Below are 22,774 nucleotides of genomic sequence, written 5' to 3' on the forward strand. Positions count from 1 at the left end.
TCTGTGGAGTGTAACCCCTTTTTAAATAAACTTTCCTTTTGACTCTAACTTTAGCATGTGTGTTGAATTCTTTCTACACTCTCCTCCAAAGGACCCTCTTTTTCTCTGAGTGCAGGGCTCGGTCTCTCTCCTTGAGGGATGCAGACCCTGTTCTGCATCAAAATGACAAATTATAGAAATGGAGGACAGGTCAGCGATTTCCAGGGATTCAGGAGAGGGTGAAAGTATGAAAAAAGTAGTGTGGCTCTAAAGGGCAACAGGAGGGAGTCTTGTGGTGGGAGGGAAAGGTCTGCGCTTTGATTTCATCACTGTCAATATTCTGATTGTGATATTGGACTACAGTTTTGCAAGATGTTACCAATGGAGAAAACTGGATAAAGCATAAACAGAATCTGTGCATTATTTCTTCCAGAGCATATGAATTTAGAGTTATCTCAAAACAAAAAGTTTAATTTTAAAAAGTTAAAAAAAAATCCTGGGAGCTTTGGAAGTTACCACTCCATTCTAATAACAAGCAAAAAGCTGAATAGACTAGCAAATCGACAATTCTTCATGGACTCATAGAAATGGGAAGTTACAGAGCTAACTGCTGTTCTCAAAATTGAAGAACTCAGAGAAGAATCAGAGTTTCTGTTTACCAGAACAGGGACTAGCAGAAATCAGTGTAGGAACCAGATCCTGGATAGAAAAACCTGAACTTTAATTGATGAATTTCAGATAACTCTGAGTTAAAAACTCCAGGGGGCCTAGTCATGGAGGTCAGGGCACAATATTGTGAAATTTATCACTAGCAGTGTCAGCCAGATTTCCACAGTAAATATTAGAGGAACACTCCGCCAACCAACCGCTGGCAGGAGGAGGGGAGAAAGAACCATTTTAAAATATGCCAGAGCATTCTGTTCTTCTTGATGAAGCTTGCCTTCAGGGGAAGCTAGTTAACCAGAGCCTAACATACTTGGGTATAATCAGGGCCTAACTGAACTGGGGAAGGGAAATACCCAATTCTGTCTCTAGCCACCTCATCCTGCCTAAGGAGGGAAGGAGGCAAAAAAAACCAGAAACACTTGTGAAGTTCACAGTCCAGAGGCACAGGCTCAATGGAAGACTGAAATCTAATTACAAGACCATAGAAAACTTTCCCTGTCTCATACTTCACCACCATATCATTAAACGCCTATTTACCACAGTTCATTTTACTTGGTACATCATATTCTGCTTTCAAAAAAAATTACACTTTTAAGCCACACTTCTCTTGCTCATAACCACTTCTACATCTGAAAGTTTACTTTCCCTTCTTACAAGGCTTTTTCTTTTCTGCTGGAAAAAAAAAAAAAGAAAAAGAAAAAGAAAAATTAGAGTGATGTCTCCAAGACGGCAGCACAGGAGACCCTGCAACCATCCTCTCACAAATATCAACAGTAAAATAGCTATCATAACAAAAAAAAAGCTCTGGGAGAGCTCAGAGTCCACTTAAGAAACTTCGGCAGAATGAAAAACCGGACAGTAACCGTACAAAAAGGGAAGAAAGACCACTTCATTTCACTGCATCATTCAATCCTCCCTGCTCGGTCCTGTACTGTTCAGCACTGAGGGGACTCCCCAGCTAGAAAGAGTCTCCATTTTGAGAAACAACAGTTTAAAAGACACAGTTAAATAAGAAGACATTAAGGTCTCCTAAATATACAAGAAAATGCTCAGTTTAAACCAGATGCAGCAGCCATTAAAGAGGCCAGACCAGTTATGCTTAAATCAATATAATCACCACTAATATGTTGAAAATTTAAATTACTTATAAAAAGTAATAATGATTTCCACAAAACCTGTAAGATTTGGTTAGAATAATAGGTGAGCAGAATAAGTAAAACATTTCTAAATTTTTGTTGTTTAAATAGAGGCTAGAGTAATTGACAAAATAGTGGTAAAACAGAGAGCATATGAAAAGTTACATTTCTTTATTTTTGGCTTAAAAGAACTCTTATTTATTACCATATAATTCTGGAGGTCAGAAGTCTAAAATTGATTGGCAGGGCTGTACTCCTTCTGGAGGCTTTAGGGGAAAATCCATTTCTTTTCCTTGTCTTTTCTATTTTCTAGAGGCCGCCTGCAATCCTGCTCTGGTCCTTTTCACATCTTCAAATTCAGCAAAATAACTTTCTTAAATCAATCTCTCTCACTCACCTCTTGCCTCCCTTTTTTCCTCAAAGACCTTTGTGTTTACAATGGACTTGCCTGAATAATCCAGGATGATCTCCCATTTCAAGATTCTTATGTTATAAATATTGATATATAAAACTAATGGAAAATAACTACCATGGAGAACATATAATTAAATTCATGATTAAAAGGAAAGAAAATAAATTAACTCTGTATAGATTAAAAATGTGTGGCTCAGTGCTCAGAAAAATGTGAATGGATTAAATCCTCCCACTCTATGATGGGTAATTTCACATTTGTTAAGGACCCAACATACAGCAATAATAATGTTTATAATTGTAAGACAAAATGAACGAGAAATAGTATATGTGACTAGATAGATGAAAATCAGTCTTAGGAACTAGAAAGGATACTGGTCTGGAATGTTTTGAAAAATGCAATGAGTCAAGAAAATGGAAGAACTGGTGTACACTGTATAAAGGAAGAGAAAAACTAATTTCTTTTTATTTGATTATTCACCTGGAGAATCCAAGAGAGTATGGTGAAAAGCATACCCAGTCCCTGGACCCATGTGAAGTACCTGAGCAGGTGTGCTTACCATCTTCCATATTGCAGAGCCCAACCTGACCACCATGGCTGGCCACACAGTATGACTCATAAACTATTTCTTGAAATCTAAATAAGGACACTACTTAATGCCATATGTGGTGATTAGTTCTGAAGATGTAATAATTCTGAACCCAAATGCACCCCAAACTATATATATGCCTCAAAATAGAGCAAAATTGGACAGGTGGCACAAATGCCTCCCCAATGACAGTGAGTGTCTTTGCAGGCACCTGTCACAGTGCATGAGAGCCCATGCTCCCTCACCAGGAAGGCTAGTAGAGGAAGCACCCAGGTGAGCCTGCCATGATCTCAGGGTGGGTTTGCAGGATGAGGACCTATCTCAGGATGCTCCAGCCAGATTGAGAATTAACTATGGGCTTAGGGGAGGAGGAGGTGAAGGAGAAAGAGCAAAGCCCAGCTTCCTGCACTTCAGCTAGGGGACATCCAAGCCTTGGAATATATGGGAGATGTGTTAGTCCTTTGTCCTCTGTCTTCGCCTGTGAGAGCTCATGGGCTTCACTGGACACCTCACCCTGCCTCAAAGCCAGCCTTTTATTTCTACTTTCTTCCCATTTGGCTTACATTTTTCCTCCCCTTTTCTCTTTTTCTCTCTTCTTTCATTCTCTTTCCTACCACTCTACGACCTCTCTACTGACCTTCATGTGAGCTAGACTATATCAGTTATGGGACATTATTTAGCCATCACAGGCGGAAAGGTCCTGTTTATATGATGGGGAGCAAGGTAGGGGCAGAAAATAGACCAATGATCAAATAGATAAGACTATTTCCAGTATTCATAAATGCCAAAGAATATAAAGATGGGGTAGTGTGTTAGAAATTGACTGGCATAGGGGGTAAGGTGAACACTATCTGAGACAGCTATATCTTTCAGGTACCTGACATTCCTTTTGCCCCCAATTAAGCTCTTCACATTTCCTATGCAAACTGTTTTTTCCTCCATTCCCCACTTCAGCACATATGACTACCACTTGCTGATTAAACTACTTATCTGTGTTCACCTTTGACTATTGACTCCTTCTCCAGGCTTGGTTAGTTCAACCAGCTCATAGCATTGGGCATAACTTACTTTCCCCTCTGTTTTGCTTGTGGCCCAGCGTCAGTCACCTTCTCACAATTGCAGTATTCTAACAGCCTTTTAACTGAGCACTCACCTTCCACCACTATTGATATACTTCAGTTCATACTCTGCCATCATACAGACAATTATACTTCTTAAAGTTAGAAATCTCACAATGCCAGTTTTGTAGACCTTTATGTTTAAGCAATTATGGTTTTTTTTTTCAACTTTTTTGGTCATCCATTGGGTGAGGTATTGTTGTGAGAGGAGGGACAAATGAGAATTTGGGTAACATATAGTGGGGCATGGGGATAAAAGTGGTGATAGAAAAGGCAGGGCTGCCAACATTCTTTTCCTACAGTTCAAAATGAACTCCTTGGAGTTGATGAATAAGAAATAGATGTTTACTTATATTTGTAAAACTTATAAAAATAATTCATAAAATATCTATCATCTATCTATCTATCTATCTATCTATCTATCTATCTATCTATCATCTATCTATCTCCCTACCGACATACCTATGTATCTACATACCTACCTACCTACCTATCCATTCATCCATCCATCCATCCATCCATCCATCCATCCATCCATCCATCCACCCATCCCTCAAAAGAGAGAAGAGGGAGGATAAAGAGCTAACATGCGAACTAAATTCTTATCTTTTATATCAAAGGCTCATGATATCTTCCATGAGTCTTGAAGAATGGAACCAAGAGGAAAAGGGTGGGGCTAGACACTTGTTTTTCATCATCTTAAGGTCTTCTTTACATTTGATTTTTACTATGGAACTTTGAAAGTTTGATAAAAAAATTATATTTACTAAGAGATAGAGCATTAGGGAAATAATTAACTTAAATAATTAACTTAGAAAATGACATTATTGTGTAATCTCAGGCACAGCCTGTGAACAATTCAAAAACTCCAGATTTTCTTTTATTTGAGCTTAACAAATCATTATTTTTTCTTAAGAAATCCAGATCTTTCTCTGCTTAGTGGTTTACACTTTCTTATAGCATTTATATAGAGCAGATAATTTTCCATGGCAGCACATGTTCATATTTTGGTTGATTTTTAAAATCTCATTTCATGGATGTTATATATTTTATTTAACAGTCTATTTTGATACATGTTTGGGCTAATTTTCCTTTTTTTTTATTATTAGAAACTGTGTTGCAGTAAATATTTTTTCAAGCAATTTTGTTCACATTGGCAAATGTTTCTGTGGGATACAATCCTAGATGTGGAACATTGTGTTAAGGAATATGTAACTTTTAAATATTAACAGATTGCTAAACAACTATGAACAAAGACTGTTCGATTCCCACGCTGCCAAAGCTAATGAAAGAGCCTTATCAAATAGGCCTTATCATTGTATTTAATTTTTTTCCCTAAAGTGTAGGATATTAGTAGCATTTCATTGTTGGGTTAATTTGAATTTTTATTGTTGAGGAATTAAGCATACTTTCACATGTGTATTAGAGACATTTGTAATTTTTTTCTGTGATGTGTGTTCATATTTATAACTTTCATCCAGTTTCCTACTGTATTTTTGTCTCTTTATTTAAAAAATAATTTGCAGCAGCCCTTTGATATTATGGATATTCAATTTTTCTTTGTCACATTTCCCAAAATTTTACCACTAACCTCACTTCACACCCACTAGGATGGCTGTCATCAAAAAGACTTAATAGCCAGTGTTGTCAAAGAGGCAGAGAAATTGGAACACACACACTGATGATGGGAATGTAAAATAGTTGTGTCCACTTTGGAAAACCATTTAGTAATTCCTCAAAAAGTTAATCTTAGAATTACCATGTAACCCAATTATTTGCCTTTAGGTATATGCCCAAGATAAATTAAAAACACCTGCCTACACAAAGGCTTGAACATAATGTTCATAGCAGTGTTACATATAATAGCCAAAAATTTGAAACAACACAAATGCCATTAATTGGTGAATGGATAAATGAAATATATTATATACACAATGGAATATTACTTGTCAATACAGACTAGAACTTGGATGAACCTTGAAAATATGCTAAGTGAAAGAAGCCAGACACCAAAAAGGTAATATATGGTATGATTCCATTTATATGGCATATAAATGGAGTAGGTAAATCTATAGAGAAAGAAAGTAGATTAGTGGTTGCCTAGGGCTAGAAGGGATGGAGAGATAGGGGGATGATAGCTAAAGAGTGTGGGGTGTCTTTTGGGGGTAATGAAAACATTCTAAAGTTGATTGTTGTTTTGGATGTAAAACTTTGTGAAAATACAAAAAGTCATTGAATTGTAACTCAAATGGTTGAAGTGTATGGTATGAGATTTATATTTCAATAAAGTTGTTTTACAAAACCACCCTCCCCATGAACAATGAGCCCAGTCTTATCCCAGCTACTCTCTGACCCCACCCCAAGAGACACGCTGATTCGAGAAAGCACCTCACTGGCACTTCCTGAAATCCTGATTCCCAGTCATGAGCAAAACGAAGTGCTTCTTATGTGTCAGTGCACCTGGAAAAATTAGTATCTGTGGTTGTTGAAGACCCAAAAGTAGATAGAGCATGCTTGGTGGGGGGAGTGTTGAGGGAGAGGAGTGGGCCTTGCCCAGATGACAGGGCTCTCTCTCTCTTCCTCAGTGGAGGTCTGAGGATGGGTTGAGGCATCAGCTCTGATGGTTTTCCCTTCAGACCTGTGGGCCCACACCCATCACAGCATTTAGCAAACCCACACCCAGCCTCTTTTACTTTCGCCAGGACTATTATCCTCAGGAGAAGGATATGGGGTCACAAATGTGTGGGTTCCTGTCTGGACCTGTGGGATACACAGGGAAGGATGTGGTATCTCTCTGTTCTGTGTTGTGCAACTTCCCCTGGACAAGATGCCAGGTAGGAGGTGGATAAAGAGGCCCTAGGAGAGGGGCCTTACTACAGGCCAAACGACTGATGTGTGGCTAAAAAGGGAAATAGAGTCCTTTCAGGTATATTATTTACTCAAATTCTTGGCTCACTTTGAGTCAAGACAATTGAGGAAATTGTCTTTTCCCTTTTGGATATTAAAAAGCATTTTCCTTTGAAAGAAATTTAGCCCCTTGCCAGATACTTTCCAGATAACTTATCTGTGTTCTGTGTTTCCATTTATTTCTTGACTTTGTGGGGGGTGTGTGTGTGTGTGTGTGTGTGTGTGTGTGTGAGAGAGAGAGAGAGAGAGAGAGAGAGAGAGAGCGCAAATTTATTATTCTTTTTCATTTTGGCTTCTGTGTTTAATGTTTAGAAAGGGTGCCTCAGTTTGAGCACACAGTTTTGTCTCAAACATTTGAAATTTTAGCCAGTTGATGCTAAGGTCTTACAGGCCTGAGAATCTGACTTCATGTTTGGAATTTTCTTACATATCCCAGGCATGAGCCTCTTTGTATCAATCGGTGTTTTATCCTGGAAAGAGGAATATTATTTTCAAACCCCTGAGTTCTTGGGCACTTGCTTACTATCACCAAGCCGGGCCCTAAATACTGCTCTTCAGTGGAGCTTGGCTTGGGACTTGAGAATCACATATGAGAAAAACTTCTAGCAAAGAAGAGGTAAGCAGAATCAAAGATACTTACCTGGGACAAGGTCAAAGATGGTAGAGACATGGCTAACAGGATAGTAGGATCTGCTCAGTTGTTCACCCACAGAGCTATGTATTATGCCAGTGTGGCTGATGCCAGCTGAAGGCCTCTACTTGATGTTTCTGATGGAAGCTCCTGCCAGCTGCAGGCCCCCAGCTCCTTGGCTTAGGTACCACCAATGACCTCTCCTCCCAGGGCCTCTCAGTCCCAAATTCCCTGAGTCTGGTTGTTTAGTACCTATTCCTACCTCTAAGATCATGAAGAAACATAACAGGACCCTAAAAAAATGGCCATGGAGGTGCTTTCCCTACCAACTGGTTTAGTCCAAAACCCAGAAATTTAGAAAGTCAAGAGGCACGGAATGAGAGTGAGGAATTCTGCACTAGAGGCAGACATTGATGGCTCTTGGTGAGCCTGTGAACTGAGGACTGAGAGGCCCTTTTCAGAGGTGTCACTCACTTGAGTGTCATCAGAAAGACTGGGCTTACCTCACAAAAGGGCCATAGGTATGACCACCTGGCCAGGAGTACTTCCAGAGAGGGCAGAGGCAGCCCTGATCTCAGGCCCCACTGACACGTTGATCAGGCACAGGGCATGAAGTGAGCACGCTGGGGACAGAGAGTGGCCCATGAGGTAAGAGCTGGTCAGTGTTCAAGTCCTCAGGACAGCCAGCAAGGCTCAAGGCTTAAGGCTCAGCAAGCAGGAACTTGGTGAAGACCTTGGTTCTGAGGTGGGTCTAGAGTATAGTTGTGCTGGGTGGCTGCCAATAGTGTAACTTATTCCAGAGATCACAAAACAGAAAGGCTCACAGGCCGAAGTTTGCTGCTTGAATCACGTGTGTATCAATGTAAACCATTGAGCAAGAAGCAAGGCAATGAGAAGGAGCAGGTTAACATGCTTAATACACAGGGCAAGCGGGGCAGAGGTGGACCATAGGCTGGCCATGTTCTCTGCTGCATCAGTCTCCTACTGATGGGGGTTACAAGGGCCACGGTGGAGGTTTGAGAAATGTGGCCCAACAGGTCAAGTCTGCCTGGCATAGCTGGCCATGCTGGGTGACCTCCAGCACAGCCTGAGATTTGGTTTAAATTTTCTGGGGAGAGAACAGATGGGGCCAGAATGGCATCACCAATGGGCAGCCAAATGTGTGAATTTCATGTACATTTAGTTCCTGTTGGATATCAGGATCACCTTTTATGTTCACCTTAGGCATACAGTACTTACCACTGCTCTGTAATGTGCACAACTGAATTCTGCCTGTCTGCCAGTCTTAGTCATCGTCTACACTTAACAAATCTTAACTGTTTTGCCTGTCTTATGAACTGCATCCTGATTTATTTTCTATAGTAGAACTGAATCTCCTCAAAAGCAAATGCACATTAGAAGCTGTGATCTGCACACACATGTGTATCAGGTTCGAGTCAGGGCAGGCAGCGAGGTAAAGCTCCCACTCAGTCAAGAGGCCAAGTCAAGGCTTGACTTCTTTTTGAGTTACATTTTCCTTAGTATAAAAGGTCCCATGCGGAATGGCAATGATTAAATAAAATAAAAAATGTGCTGTCCTTACTACAGGGCCTGGAAAGACTCACTAATAATAAATACATCCCAGTGTGATTACTAATGAGGCTGACTAGAAAGAGGGGAGATGCAGGGAGCAGTTTTGAGGCCCATATGAAGACTTTTATAGATGTCTCTGGAAAGGAAACAAATAAAAGGAGTTTTGAGACCCACGTTCTCCCTGTGGTAGCGTGTCTGCTGCAGGTCCTTGTGCCTGTCTGTGCACACAGACCTGATTCAGATAGGCACCGTCACTGGATGCACAGGGACCTTGTAGACAAGGCAACAAAGGTCATTTTACAGGAAAGAAAAGGTTGTACGTGTGTGTGTGTGCACACGTGTGCACATGCACTCCCATGTATGAGTACATGGAGGTATGCATCCTTCCAGAAAGGAAACAGCTAATATGCCAAAATAGTCTAAATTGTGACTGCAGATTTCTCATGTGGCTTCTCTTTGGGGAAGGAGAAAGAGAAACCCACAACAGACAAAGTTAACAGTTCTCTCCTTTTCACCCATAGCAGTGCCAGGAGGAGCTGGGGAGCAGAGGCATTAGGGCCAGCCTAGTCCACCCCAACCGCAGCCCAGGAAGCAGAGGAGGAATTCAGTCTGTGCTCCCTTGGCTGAGGAGCCATGGCCAGACTCTGCCCAAGCCTGCTGCTCCTGGTGGCTGCTGTTGTCCTCGTGTCCAAGGGTGTCCATGCCTGGGGCTCACCAATGGTGGTGAGAAAATTCCAAGACATCCCGGAAACCTATGTTTATGTGCAGCAGGCACTGTGGTTTGCCATGAAAGAGTATAACAAGATCAGCAAAGACAAATACATCTTCAAGGTGGTGAAAGTTCTAAAGTCCCAGGAGCAGGTCAGTGAGCATTTGCTCCTTGTTGTTTCTCTGCATGTCTGTGGTTATGATGGGGCCATTATCCATGGATAGCTACTGAGACCAGGGATTGGAAAGCAGCTCAGACATGCCTTTAGTCCAAACACATTAGTTTTATCTTAGGTTGTTTTTTTTTTTTTGAGAAAAATTAATTGTACTTTATTCTTTATTCTCAGATGAAATAGAAAACATCCATTAAAACTATTTAAAATTGATATAGTTAGTTATATCATAAAGCATAGGAAAAAGCCAAGAAGGGCTCTTGAAGAGGCCAAGTTTGGGAAAATTTGGACAAATATCATCAAAATGAATAATAACAGGGGTGAATGATTACACAGTCGACAATAAAAAACAAAAACAAAAACTGCAAGGCCACCTTTTACTGGAAAAGGGCGCCAAGGCAGAGAAGGGAAGGCTCTTCTTTATAGAAAAATGCCTACCATAGATATAAAAGACTGTGTAACTAGAAAGTCACCTTTTGCAAACACCGTGGTAATAATTAATTCAGGCAAAGAGCATTAATGAATCTTATAATCACTGGCTGAGAGGGTTCTGGGTTACTTAATTAATTATAATGGGGAAAGATACGCTCTTTGGTGAATGACTTGCTCGCCAAATGCACCAATACTTGGACAGGTTGACATCATGTTCCCCTGATGTGATGTCACTGAAAGGACACAACATATCCTGTTTATGTTATTCTTGCTCAAAAGGCATACCCTGGATGTAGTCGTGAGGAAAACTTTGACAAATTCATATCAGGGAGCATTCCATTAAGTCCACTTAAAAATATCAATGTCATGGCAGGAGAAAAAAGTGGCATAAATGATAGAGGCTCTGTTCATCCCTCTGGTGACCAAATCAAAATTGTGATGGAAACAGAGAGCAGCAGCAAGGAAAAATCCGAGAAATTCAAGAAATCCAAGAAATCACCTTGCAATAGCAGAAGGAAAGATGGAACGAGGATGCAGAGCTGCCTGGTCTTGAGCAGCTGAGTGAGACAGATGGAGGCTGCAGCATCAGAAGCAGCAGAAGCCTCTTAAAGGGACCGCGTCTGTGAGAGGATTTTCGCGGTGACGGACCTGCTCACCTTGAGCACCAGTGCCAATTCAGGGCACCTGGGACTTACAGATTGTTGGAGTGAAGGCTTAAGGGAGACTCACTTGGTACAGAAGTGCTGGCAGAATCCATTGTTCCCTGCAGAGCTCTTCCTCCTACCAGTGTGCTGGACACAGCACCGCCATAGCTATGATGTCATCAAACAGGATAACAGAGGTCGCTCTGCCCAAAGGATTCTCTGAAAGCCCCACTATCCAAATTCAGGGCCCTGCCAAGCCACACCCAGGTCTATCCTCAATGAGTCAGGTGCTCCTTGCTGAGCAGCGCCTAGATTCACACTGGAGGCAGCTGGCCTCAGTTTCTGGTGTCACCTTTTGAGGCAACTATAAGCACAGCATCTGTGGATTGCTTGCTAAATCTTAACAGGTGGCTTCGTAGGGGTAGAGAGGCTTGGACTAAGTTTGGCCTGAAGCTGATTTCCTCTCAGGACTGTGCCACTAGACGCCTACTTCACAAAACTGCGCTAATAAGACTGGGAGACAAGAGCTTTGTTTAGTACGTAGAAACAGACACAGAAAGACAGCCAAAATGGGAAGACAAAGAAGCAGAAGCCATATGAGAGGACAGAACAGAGATCCACATATAATGCAGTCAAGTAATCTTACAGATGCAGAGTTCAAAACACTGGTTATAAAGATACTCAATGAACTTTTGGGAAGTGTAGAGAACTTCAACAAAGAGATAAAAAAACATAAAAATGGAAATGGAAATTATAAAAAGGAACTAGTCTGAAATGAAGAACACATTATTTGAGATGAGAAGTATATAAAATGGAATAAACAAAGGAATAAACAAAGTGAATAAAGAAGAGGATTAAATGCCCTATCTAGAGGACGAGAAAGCCAAGGACACACAATCAGAACAGCAATAGATAAGATGCCAAGACTATAAAAATAATTTGAGATTATGAGGCACTATCTGATCGGTGTAACTGAAGAAAATCAAAATGTTGAACAGATGTTTGAAGAAATAATGATGGAAAACTTCCCTAATCTGGTGAAGGAAATCCCAGGAAGCTCAGAGAATTCCAAAAATCAGGGATCCAAAGAAGCAAACACCAAGACGCATCATAATTAAAGTGTCAAAGGTTAAATACAAAGAAAGAATATTAAAAGCAGCAAGAGAAAAACAGATGGTTACTTACAAGGGAACACTCATAAGTCTGGCAGCTGATTTCTCAAAAGATACTATGCAGGACAGAAGGGCTTTGCAAAAAATATTCTACAGGATAAAGACACAGGATCTACAACCAAGAATAATTTATCCAGCAAAGCCATCATTTAGAGTAGGACAGAAAAAGAGCTTCATAGACAAAAATAAGCTAAAGGAATTTATCACCGCCAAGCCAGAATTACAGGAAATGTTGGTGGGACTTCTTTAAGAAGAAAAACCATATATCAAAAACAGGAATAAAGAATGGTAACAACCACATTCTTATCAACAAGTACCTCAAGTGGTAAAGAATTAAGTGCTCCAACCAAAAGATAGAGTGGCTGAAAGGATAAGAAAACAAGACCCCTACATATGAAAAGGAAAGGGATGAAAAAAGATGTTTTGATGAACTCAGAAGGTATTTAAGTCAGACAGAGAAAGATAAACACTACACGATTTCACTTGTATGTGGAATTTAAGGAAATACTCCTCAAATATAAAGCAGTAGTTTTCAGCTTGTCATGGATTTTGCTTGGCAGAGGAGTTCTAGCAATACCTGGTCGTCACGACTTGAGGGCTAGCTACTCACATCTCGTGAGTGGAGGCCAGGGATGCTGCTAAACACATTACAGTGCACAGGAAGTCCCCCACAGAGAGTGATCCAGCCCCGGTTGTCAATGATGCTGAGGTTGAAAAACTTGATAACTTGATATCCAGCTTTAAAAAAGTTCTTGGAGTACATATGTTTGGAAGTTGTCTAGTTAAAATGAAAGTGAACATTATTTCTTGCATTTCCAACCTGATTCATTGTTCCTGAGGGCACCACCAAAAGCAGTTTGCTCCGTCCTTCCAGACATCTTCTATACATTTACACACATAACTGAGAAACTTCAAGGTAGTCATGAAATCACACTTAGAATTCTGCCTGCCACACTCATTTTGTTCAATGCCCAGGCAACTAACCTAGAATTTCTAAAAATGTTTACTATATTTTCTGAATTATCTCTTATTTTTTACAGAGCAGTTATTGTGTTTAACTTACCCATTATCTTTCATATATTCTCTCCTCCAAGTTTTGTAAAATTTGTTTTCTTCATCTTTTAATAATAAAAGTCTACATTTGCCATTGTGAGGCTCCATGTCCTCACAAGGCAGTCCTGAATCGAAGGGTGATAGTGGGCTCTGCACAGGTAAGGAAGATATCCTGGGAGTCAGGGATTTTGGAGAGTGTAGCACGTGAATAAGGTCTGTATTGGTAAAATTATCAAAGCATGGAAATATTTAGAGATAAGCAATATACTCTAAGTAGATATCAGTTCAGGGATGTCTTTCTTCACTTAGTATCTGTTGACTAAACATGAAGGTGTTATAAGCCTCTGCTATTTACTTTCCAAGCTCCAGTAAGCAAACCATTAGCTTTCCCAGAAAAATTTTTATGGATAATAGTTTTCTTGCTTTATTTTGGGGACCGTTGTCATTACTTTAAAATTAAATGCCATAATGAGAAATAGACAGAGAAACAGAGACAGAGAGATATCGAAGTAAGAATTGCTTCTCTAATTACTCCAAAACTTCTGGCAAGGAAACAGTAAGAGAGAAGGTCATTAACCCTAAGCAGTCGATGACATTTATTTGTCAGAGTCGATTACGAATACCTTACATACTTTTATAATATTTAATTTTTATATTACTCATTGACAGGTCACAGATAGTTTGGACTACTTTCTTGAAGTCAAAATTGCCCGAACAATGTGCAAGAAAATTTCAGGAGAGAATGAAAACTGCTTATTACAAAAGAATCCAAAAATGCAAAAGGTATGTGGCTAAGATAGGGAGAAGTGATGGCCATGGTTAAGTTTGTGTTCCAAGCAGAGTAAACTGATAGAACCACCTCTGCTTTGATTTTCGAGTTCCCTTTATAAACCACATTCTGATTATATTCAGGACTGAGTGTGGCCAGGTTTTAGACATAGATCACTGTTTTTATAATCCATTTCTGACCCCCGCCCCCCCCCACACACACATAGTGGCTTAAAGCAACACCAAGTCATTATTTGTAAGTATTCTTCAATCTGTGCTGGGTTCTGCCCCTTGTGGTGTGTGCTGGGGCAGGAATGTTCCAGATGATTGCTCTACTTCTGTGTCTGGTGCTTCACCTGGGACAGCTAAAGAATTTGGAAGCTGGTTACCATCTTTCTCACTCTGCTCAGGGCAAACTGGCATGGTGACTAGTTACCTTGGTTTATTCAGGACAAAGAAGTTTCCTAGGATGTGGGACTGTCAGTGCTAAAACAAGTGAAATCCTGAAAAAAATTGAGACAAATTGATCATCCTACACTTGGGCTTCCTCACAACATGGTGGTACCAAGAAAGTTACATTTCTAGGAGGAGGAAATAGAAGATGCTAACAGTTCTCCTCAAGCCTTAACTTAGAAGTTCCCAGAATGTCCCTCGTACCACATTCTTTTGGTCAAAGCAGGTCACAAGATCAGCCCAAATTCAAGAAGAGAGCATAGACTCCTCTCTCCATGGGCAAGACATCGTGAATATACTTGCAGGAGAGGAATTAATGGTTAATATCTTGGTGGACCATCTGCTCCAGGTACCACCTACTGGAGGGTACTTAGCCAGTAGAGAGCATAGTGTGACCAACTCTGCAGGTTTCTGATTGTTTTGCAGTGGTAATGTCAGAAGGAACTTTCTTTGGCTGATTCCTATAGTCCAGCTGCTGTATGGAAGACCTGAAAGTTTGGGGACAATCTCAAGACTCCTACCCCAGTGACTCCTTATGCCCACTATAATCTTATATGTTCAGTCTTCTATTTCTTCATGCCACAGATGAGGAGCAATCCCAGCTCAGGCTGGGTGTTACCAGAACACATGTCCAGATGGGCACTGTCACAAACGGGTCAGTTCGCTTCTCAGCCTCAGTAAGAAATTTCCTTACCATTATCATATTGGATTAACAGAGACATTTTGGATTTAAATTTAATTTTTTAAGTATACGTAAATATTTTCTAAAAATATATTCTCATAAAAATATGTGATAAAGGTAATGGTGTGCACCTTTGGGTACCCTTGAGGATTCCCCAATTCTGCTGTCTTTTTCCTAGGAGTAACCGCTGGGATCAACTGTATAGATATCTTCAAGATAACCTTACTACAAATTTGTATAAATGGATATAGTCTTTCTTCTTGTTTCAACAACTTCTGATATATTATGTATATTTTGATGTAACTTCCCTTTTCACCCTTTTAAATTTGTCTTGGTGATCTTTTGATAGAAAGTCTTTCCAATTTTTCTCTTTCATAAATGATGTTGCAAATTCTATCTATCTATCTCTATCTATCTATCTATCTATCTATCTATCTATCTATCTATCATCTTCATCTTCATCATCATCATCATCATCATCATCATCATCATCATCACCTATCTATCATCTATTGTGCCTATTTTTCACCCATTTAATATATACCTAAGGCTGGCGCAAGACATGGCTAAGCATTGATAATGTCAGATTAGTGATTGCCAAAAATTGCCCAGACATGCTCGAATAAAAAATACTTCATATTCTAATAAATAGTAGACACCACAGTGGGACACCAAAATGCAAATGAATGGCTACATCTAGAGTATGGACACTGATCATAAATCATCAGAAATTGTTCTCAAGTAAGTAACATTTCAAAAATTCTGGTAGGTACTAAGAAAAGTGTATGACCACCCTCCTAAAATTGGTTCAGTAGAGTTCCTACCCATTTAAAAAAGATTTTATCTATGTCTATAGAGTTTTGTGTGGTTTTCAAAATGTGCATAAATTTTGAAATTTTCTCTTGTTTTATTTTTAATTTTCACTCAACAATATGTTTTGAGATTTATTCATATTGGTACTCTGCTATTATTTATTATTTATTTATGCCAAATGACTTTTTTGGCCAGTTGATATATAGAGAAATTGGCTAAAAATAGTTTTTATTACTGTATATTGAGCTCTTGTATGACTATATTACATTATATTTAACAATTTCCCTATTTTGGACACTTTTGGTTGTTTTAAAATTTTCACTCTTAACAATGCTGCACTGAAAGTCATGGTGCGTGCTGACTCTCCCCAAGGATGTTTTGGGAGTGGGGCTTCCACATTGTGGAGTACACAAAACTTCAACTTCAGTGTGGTGGGCCACATATGATGCACAACTTCAATTTTACTCTCTGAAGTGGCTGAACCAGCATATTTTCCATCAGTGATGTGTGCTATTGTTCATTTCTCCTCAGCTTTGCCAACACTTGGTGTTATGAGTCTTAAATTTTTCCAGTCTGATGTATGTGAAATATTATTTCATCATTTAACTTTGTACATCTCCTTGATTTCTAGTAAGATTGAGATGTTTTAATATTCCTAGTGAACGTCCAGATTTTCACTTCTAGGACTGGATTTTTAATATTCTTTTCTCTGGAGCAATCAGAAGTCTTCTGTCAGAAACCATGGCCTCAGGTGGAGAAATACATCCAACCCACTGTAAACCCTGAACTCACTCTCCTAATGCCTCCCACTTTCCTGCCTCTATCCCCCTTGGCCAAACCCAACTGGAAACCAAAGGATGCCCACTGCACAGACCATAGAGATCAGGGGGCAAGGACACCCATTGGCACAGCCTATATAGGTTGTTGGTTTTGCAGGACATGCTGAATAAAGACAAGAGGTGAAGACCTGGAAGAACAAATGGAGTGAATACAGCCTAAGGACAGAGGTAGAAACAGTGAGATCAGTAAGAGTCTATTTGGAGTCTATTACAATAGACTAGATGAGAGATGATGTTGATTAAGATGGTGGAGGCTCTCTGTTCTGGATGTCTGTGAAAGGCTTGGTCAGAATTTGCTGAAGTATTGAACATGGAGTATGAGAAGAGGAAAGTCAAGGATGACTTTAAGTTTAATGGGGTTTGGAGGTAGTTCACTCTCTCGGTTTTCTCTTGTGCTCTCATTCCATATATTGAGTACTTGTCAGTCAACAGACTTCCATCATCTTGCTTGCATCCACTGATCATACAAGATTCCTCCTTGTCTTTGCTTTCGCATGGGATCCTTTCCTGTTTCATAGAGCTCCTAAAGATTTGAGCTTACCTGTTCTCTTTAATTACTTATTGAGGTTTACAGAGAAAGAAAAAGTAAACATCTAGGCACCTTAAAAAATAAATTTTAAAATTTTATATTATTTTAAGTAGTTATTGGCCTGATTTATTTAATGAAGAAAATTTGGAATTTTTAAAAGTATTTTTGTTTAAAACCAACGATAAATACTGTTATATAAAGTTTACCATTGTCAATATATTGTTATGCATTCTATTTTTTCCTATATTTTATAATATGTTTGCATTTTTGTGTAGTTGGAAACCATTCTGTACATTGTTTTATAATCTAGATTTTCATTTAATAATAAACTCTAAAGATTTCCAAAACTCTAAAATTATTTTTAAAAATCATATAATGAAACTATTTGTTTTTACTTAATGATATTTCCACATATTATTTAGCTAATTTCTGAGAATTAAATTTTTCTAATTTTTAGCTATTATGAACAGTGTTTTAATGAATATTCTTATTTATTTCTATTTGTGTATATATCTGATTATTGTTTCCTTATAGGCAAAATCCCCACAAGTTAAATTACTTATTCAAAATTTTTTCACCTTTTAAAAGTTTTTAATATACATTCCTAAAATGTCCTCTGGGATTGATATTGATAATGAAGTTTTCAATTCCTCTTTTGCACGTTTGTTTACCTTGACTTATCCAGAAGTTAAGCAGTTAGTTAACTCTCTGATCACCCCACTCTTTTCCTCCCCGCCACTGCCACAAACCAGCTCAATCCATTCTGAATGACCATCTGGCCTGGATGTACCTCCAGCCTGGCCTCAGTCCTTCAGTGGCTGTCTGATTTGCTGGTAGCTTGGTCCTCTTTCCTCCCTCAAACTGATCCCTCAGTCTTTGTATTTTATAAAACCTCAATTCTACTTGATGCTGTCATTCATGTTACCACTGATGTAATGGAGATATACCCGCTTTATCTTTTATTCTAATTGAATAACATTTTTAGGAGAGAGAGGAGGGACACAAGAGAACCCATCCCATACCATGAGCATGAAGTCCTTGCTCATTCTGCAGACCTTGAGAAGAGTGCTGTGATTCCTTTCAGTTCTCCGACTGGAAGCTTTCTTAGTAGTCTCTGTCCATACTTTGGCCCCTCTCCTTATGACATGCAGGACCTTGTGCTATTCTTCTTGTGTTGCCTCCCCTGAGAAGGGCCCCCTGGACCTTCTATGCAGCATGGGGTCTCCATAGACTACAAGGAAGTTGGGGGTGGCTGGATGAGGACCAGATCAAGAGGTGAGGATTTCTGGGAAAAGCCAGTTTTGGGTCTCTGGTCCTTGCTACCTAGAGTTAACACAGCCAAGTCCATGATGGCTTCAGATCATAGGGAAGTAAACTGGCAGGGGTCTATCCTGCTCAGTTAGGCTGGTTCCTCTGCCATCATGTTCCAGGTCAACAGCTCTAGGGCCTTTGTGGGCATGGCTGGCTCAGAACACTTCTTAGCCCCCTGAAGCCAAATCTTCACACCAGAAAATGGAAACACAATTATTTTTTAATTTAATTTTTTAAAAAATTAATTCCATTTTTTTAAAGTTATGGTGACACTGGTTAATGAAATCCAGTAAGTATTAAGTGTACAATTCAACAGTAAGGCATATGTGTGTGTGCGTGTGTGTGTGTGAGTATTGTATTGTGAGTTCACTGCCCATAGTTACATTTCTTTCTGTCACCACATATATGACCCCTTTTACCCCATATATCTCCCCCTCCCCCTCCTCTCTCCCCACTAACCATCTGGTAACCACTAGTCTATTGTCCATGACCATGAGTCTCTGTTTCTATGTATCTCTTGATCTTTCTTTTTATTTCTTCTCTGACCCTGTCATTCTTCAGTAGCATGTTTTTTTTTTTTTTAAATCTCAATGTATTTGTGATTCTTCCCACTTTATTTTTACAGTTGATCAGAGAATATGGTTGGTATAATTTCAGTCCTCCTGTATTAGTTGAGGCCATCTTTGTGTCCCAGTATGTGGTCAATCCATGAGAAAGTTCCATGTTCACTAGAGAAGAATGTATAAATACTGTTCTGGGATGAAAGGCTGTGAAAATGTCAATTACATTCAGTTGGTCTAATGTTTCATTTAAGGATTTATTTCCTTATTAAGTTTCTGTTTGAATGATCTGTCCATATCCAAAGGTAGGGTATTTAGGTCCCCTACTATGATAGTGTTTTGGTCTGTTTCTCTCCTTATTCCTGTTAGTAATTGCTTTACATATTTTGGGGTTCCCTGATTGGGAGCATAGATATTAATAAGTGTTATGTCTTCTTGGTGCGTGATTCCCTTTATCATTGTGAAATGTTCCTTAGTATCTTTCTTTACATTTTTAGTTTGATGTTTATTCGTCCGATATTAGTACCACTACACCCGCTTTTCTTTGAATGTCATTTGCTTGAAATATCATTTTCTACCCTTTCACTTTGGGTCTATATTTATCTTTGGAGCTAAGATGTTTCCCCTGGAGGCAGCATATGGTTGGATTTTGTTTTTGGATCCATTCTGCAACTCCGTGCCTTTTTATTGGTGAGTTCGGTCCATTTACATTTAGGGTGATAATTGAAACATGAGGTCTTCTTATAGCCATTTTATCTCTTGCTTTCTGGTAGCTCTGTGTTTCCATTGCTTCCTTGTCCTCATGTGCCTGTTTTTGTTTGTTTGTTTGTTTGTTTGTTTGTTTGTTTGTTTGTTTATTTTGGCTGGCCATTGTGGGTTTTCTCTCTGTTCCTTCCTCTTTTATGTTATATACTTCAGTTCTGAATCTTTGGCATATGGTTACTGTATATATATAGTTGTCTATTTTCTTCTTCTCGTGCCTTATCTCAATTCCCCTTTGCATATTTGAATCTTTGAATCCTCCCCTTTTCAGTCATTGTTGTCTCAGTTTGTCCCTACGTATGCCGAGTATTCATTATTATCTTCTATAGCGAATCCCTTCTTATTATTTAAGCTTATAATGCCCTGTTCTTCATAAGGGTTGCACTTCTCTGCTTCTATCTGCCTGCTAGTGACCTTACTCTCAATTATGTATTTTTTAAAAATCATTTTGTTTTAGGTGAGTGATTCCTTTCAGTATTTCCTGTAATGCAGGCATCGTAGTGGACAATTCCCTCAATTTCTGTATGTCTGGAAAGGTCTTTACTTCTTCATATCTAAGGGATAGCTTTGCTGGAACACTATTCTTGGCTGGCAGTTCCTTCATTTAGTAGTTAGAATATTTGATTCCACTCCTTTCTAACTTGTAAGGTTTGTACTGATAAGTCTGATGATAACCTAATATGTTTTCCTTTGTAGGTCACCATCTTCTTTTTCTTGGCTGCCTGGGAATTCTTTCTTTGTTGTTGATTCTTGATCATTTTAATATAATGTGTCTTGGAGAAGGCATTTTGAGTTGAGATAATTGCGTGTTCTGTTGACTTCTTGAATTCCAAACTCCAGCTCATTCCTTGTCAACTATTTGTCTGAAAATGCTGTCTAATCCCTGCTCCTTTTCCCCTCCTTTGAGAATTCCCATTATTCTTATGTTTTCTCTCCTGATGGTATCAGCTAGTTCTTGAATTTCTCTTTTATTGTTTCTCATTCTTTGGTTTCTCTCTTTTCCCTCTTATTTATTTCTAGATTCTTGTCTTCAATATCACTGATTCTTTCCTCCATTTGGTTGACTATTTCCCTAGCTTGCTATTCCATTTTTCATCTCTTGCAGTGGGTTCTTCATCTCTACAAGTTCTATTTGATTCTTTTTGAGAGTTTCCATTTCCTTACTGAAGAACTCATTCTCCTCATCTAGTTGTTTTTTAAGTTCCTGAAATTTTTGATATGAGTTGTTTTAGATCTCACTGAGTTTTTTCAGAAGTACCATTCTGAATTCTCTGTCATTTAAGTCACATATTTCTGTCTTTAAGCTTATTTTCTGGAGATTTTTCTCTTTTTTTCTGAATTGTTTTGCCACCTTGGTTGTTCATGCTGTTTAATGGACTATTTCTCTGCCTGACATTAATGGAAGTGTATTCTGCTGTTTTCCTGGAGAGAAGATTTATTATGTAAAGGTCTCTCTTTAGCCTGTTGCTAAGATGGTGGGGGGTTTTTGTTTGTTTGTTTCCAGTAGGTCGTGTCTAAGTCTTAATAATGTCTTTTTTTTTTTTTAATAACTATTCAATTACACCCTCACTTTCAGACCCTGTCAATGTTAGTGACAGTTTCGGTAATGTTTGCTCAGATTCCTCTGGGTTGCGCAGTGTTCAGTTTTGAACGATATAAGGCTCGTACTTGTATTTTGCAGCCATGGCTGGTAATAATCAACTATTGCTTCTCTGCTATCCCCATTTCTCTGCCATCCTCACTTGCAGCATTCTGTCCCAATCCCTGGACACTGCCGCTGTGTGGAGCTCACAGCTCTCTCAGGCAGATCTGTTCAGGGAACATCCCGCACCTTCTCCCCTCCCTCTCCTCCTGAAGGGTGTTCCTACTGCAAGAGGCAGCTTCTTTTTTCTCTGGTGTTCTGACCTTTGTAGCTCTTATTCACAGATGCCTCGCCCAGATGTGCTGGTGCGGAGTTTGGGTGTTTTTGTTGAGTTTCAGATATTAAGCTATCGTTTCAAGCAGAGAGATCTCTCTATTTTTAATTTTTTAACGTTTTCTTTCTTAAAGCCGATGATGATTATTATGTTTTGGTCTCTTTTAGGAGTTCCTTTGCACCTTTATTGTTGCATCCAGACCCTGGAAATTTGAGCTCGCTATGCTGAAGCAACAATGCAAAGATGTCTAATTATCTTCTAGTACATTCTGCCACTCTCACTTCCATTTTAAAGAAGAAGCAGACACTTGCAAAACATTTAAATAACACAGTTGACCCACTGACTTTGTTTCTGTGGTTTTTTTGCTTTTTTATGTGTTCTTCAGGGGTTGATGCTGAGAATGTCATGCATTTTTACAGTGCTGAGAAGCTCTTCTAGTTGACTAATTCATTTACTAGCAGAGCCAATCTATTACTGATAATGGAAGAGAGTGTGAACCTGTTTCCATACTTTACTAGAATCTGAGCACAAGTTACTTTTCATAGACAGCTTTCTGAATAACTAGCAGGAGGACCCAGCCCTCAATTACTGCAAGTTGGTGGGTAGTTTCTGCAAGGTCCTGAGGTTCTGGTTACCTTGAGAGTGTCCATCCATGGATCTATCCATAGATTTCCACAGAAATCTCTCTACTCAAGACTTCTGGGAAGACACAGTCTAATGGCTTAGAAACTGTTTTAAGCCCAAGATCAACTCGGAAGATAGTTGAGTCATTTGGAAATTTGTGTTTGGTTTTAGGTTTTGAATTGAAGAAGAAAAAGTGCAAGAGTTATGGCACATGGAGAGTAGGCTGCATTTGTGTGTGAATATGTATACTTGCAAGCACACAGTAGGATATATTAGCTAATGATGCATGACTATTGTATTATCAAATGACCCTGCCTTTAGTGGC

The 22,774-nt window shown here is 39.2% G+C and overlaps 1 protein-coding gene across 1 annotated transcript; it reads left to right on the forward strand.

Moving 5' to 3' along the window:
- The first annotated feature begins 9,643 nt into the window (after window positions 1-9,643).
- Window positions 9,644-22,179, forward strand: LOC107498618 (cystatin-13-like). The gene is made up of 3 exons (XM_016121944.1): window positions 9,644-9,871; window positions 13,862-13,975; window positions 21,993-22,179. The coding sequence occupies exons 1-3, from the start codon at window positions 9,644-9,646 to the stop codon at window positions 22,074-22,076; spliced, it is 426 nt and encodes a 141-aa protein (XP_015977430.1). The 3' UTR covers window positions 22,077-22,179.
- Window positions 22,180-22,774: the final 595 nt, after the last annotated feature.

Source organism: Rousettus aegyptiacus, unplaced genomic scaffold (assembly GCF_014176215.1).
Source record: "Rousettus aegyptiacus isolate mRouAeg1 unplaced genomic scaffold, mRouAeg1.p scaffold_m13_p_12, whole genome shotgun sequence".
In the NCBI taxonomy this organism is placed as follows: Eukaryota; Metazoa; Chordata; class Mammalia; order Chiroptera; family Pteropodidae; genus Rousettus; species Rousettus aegyptiacus.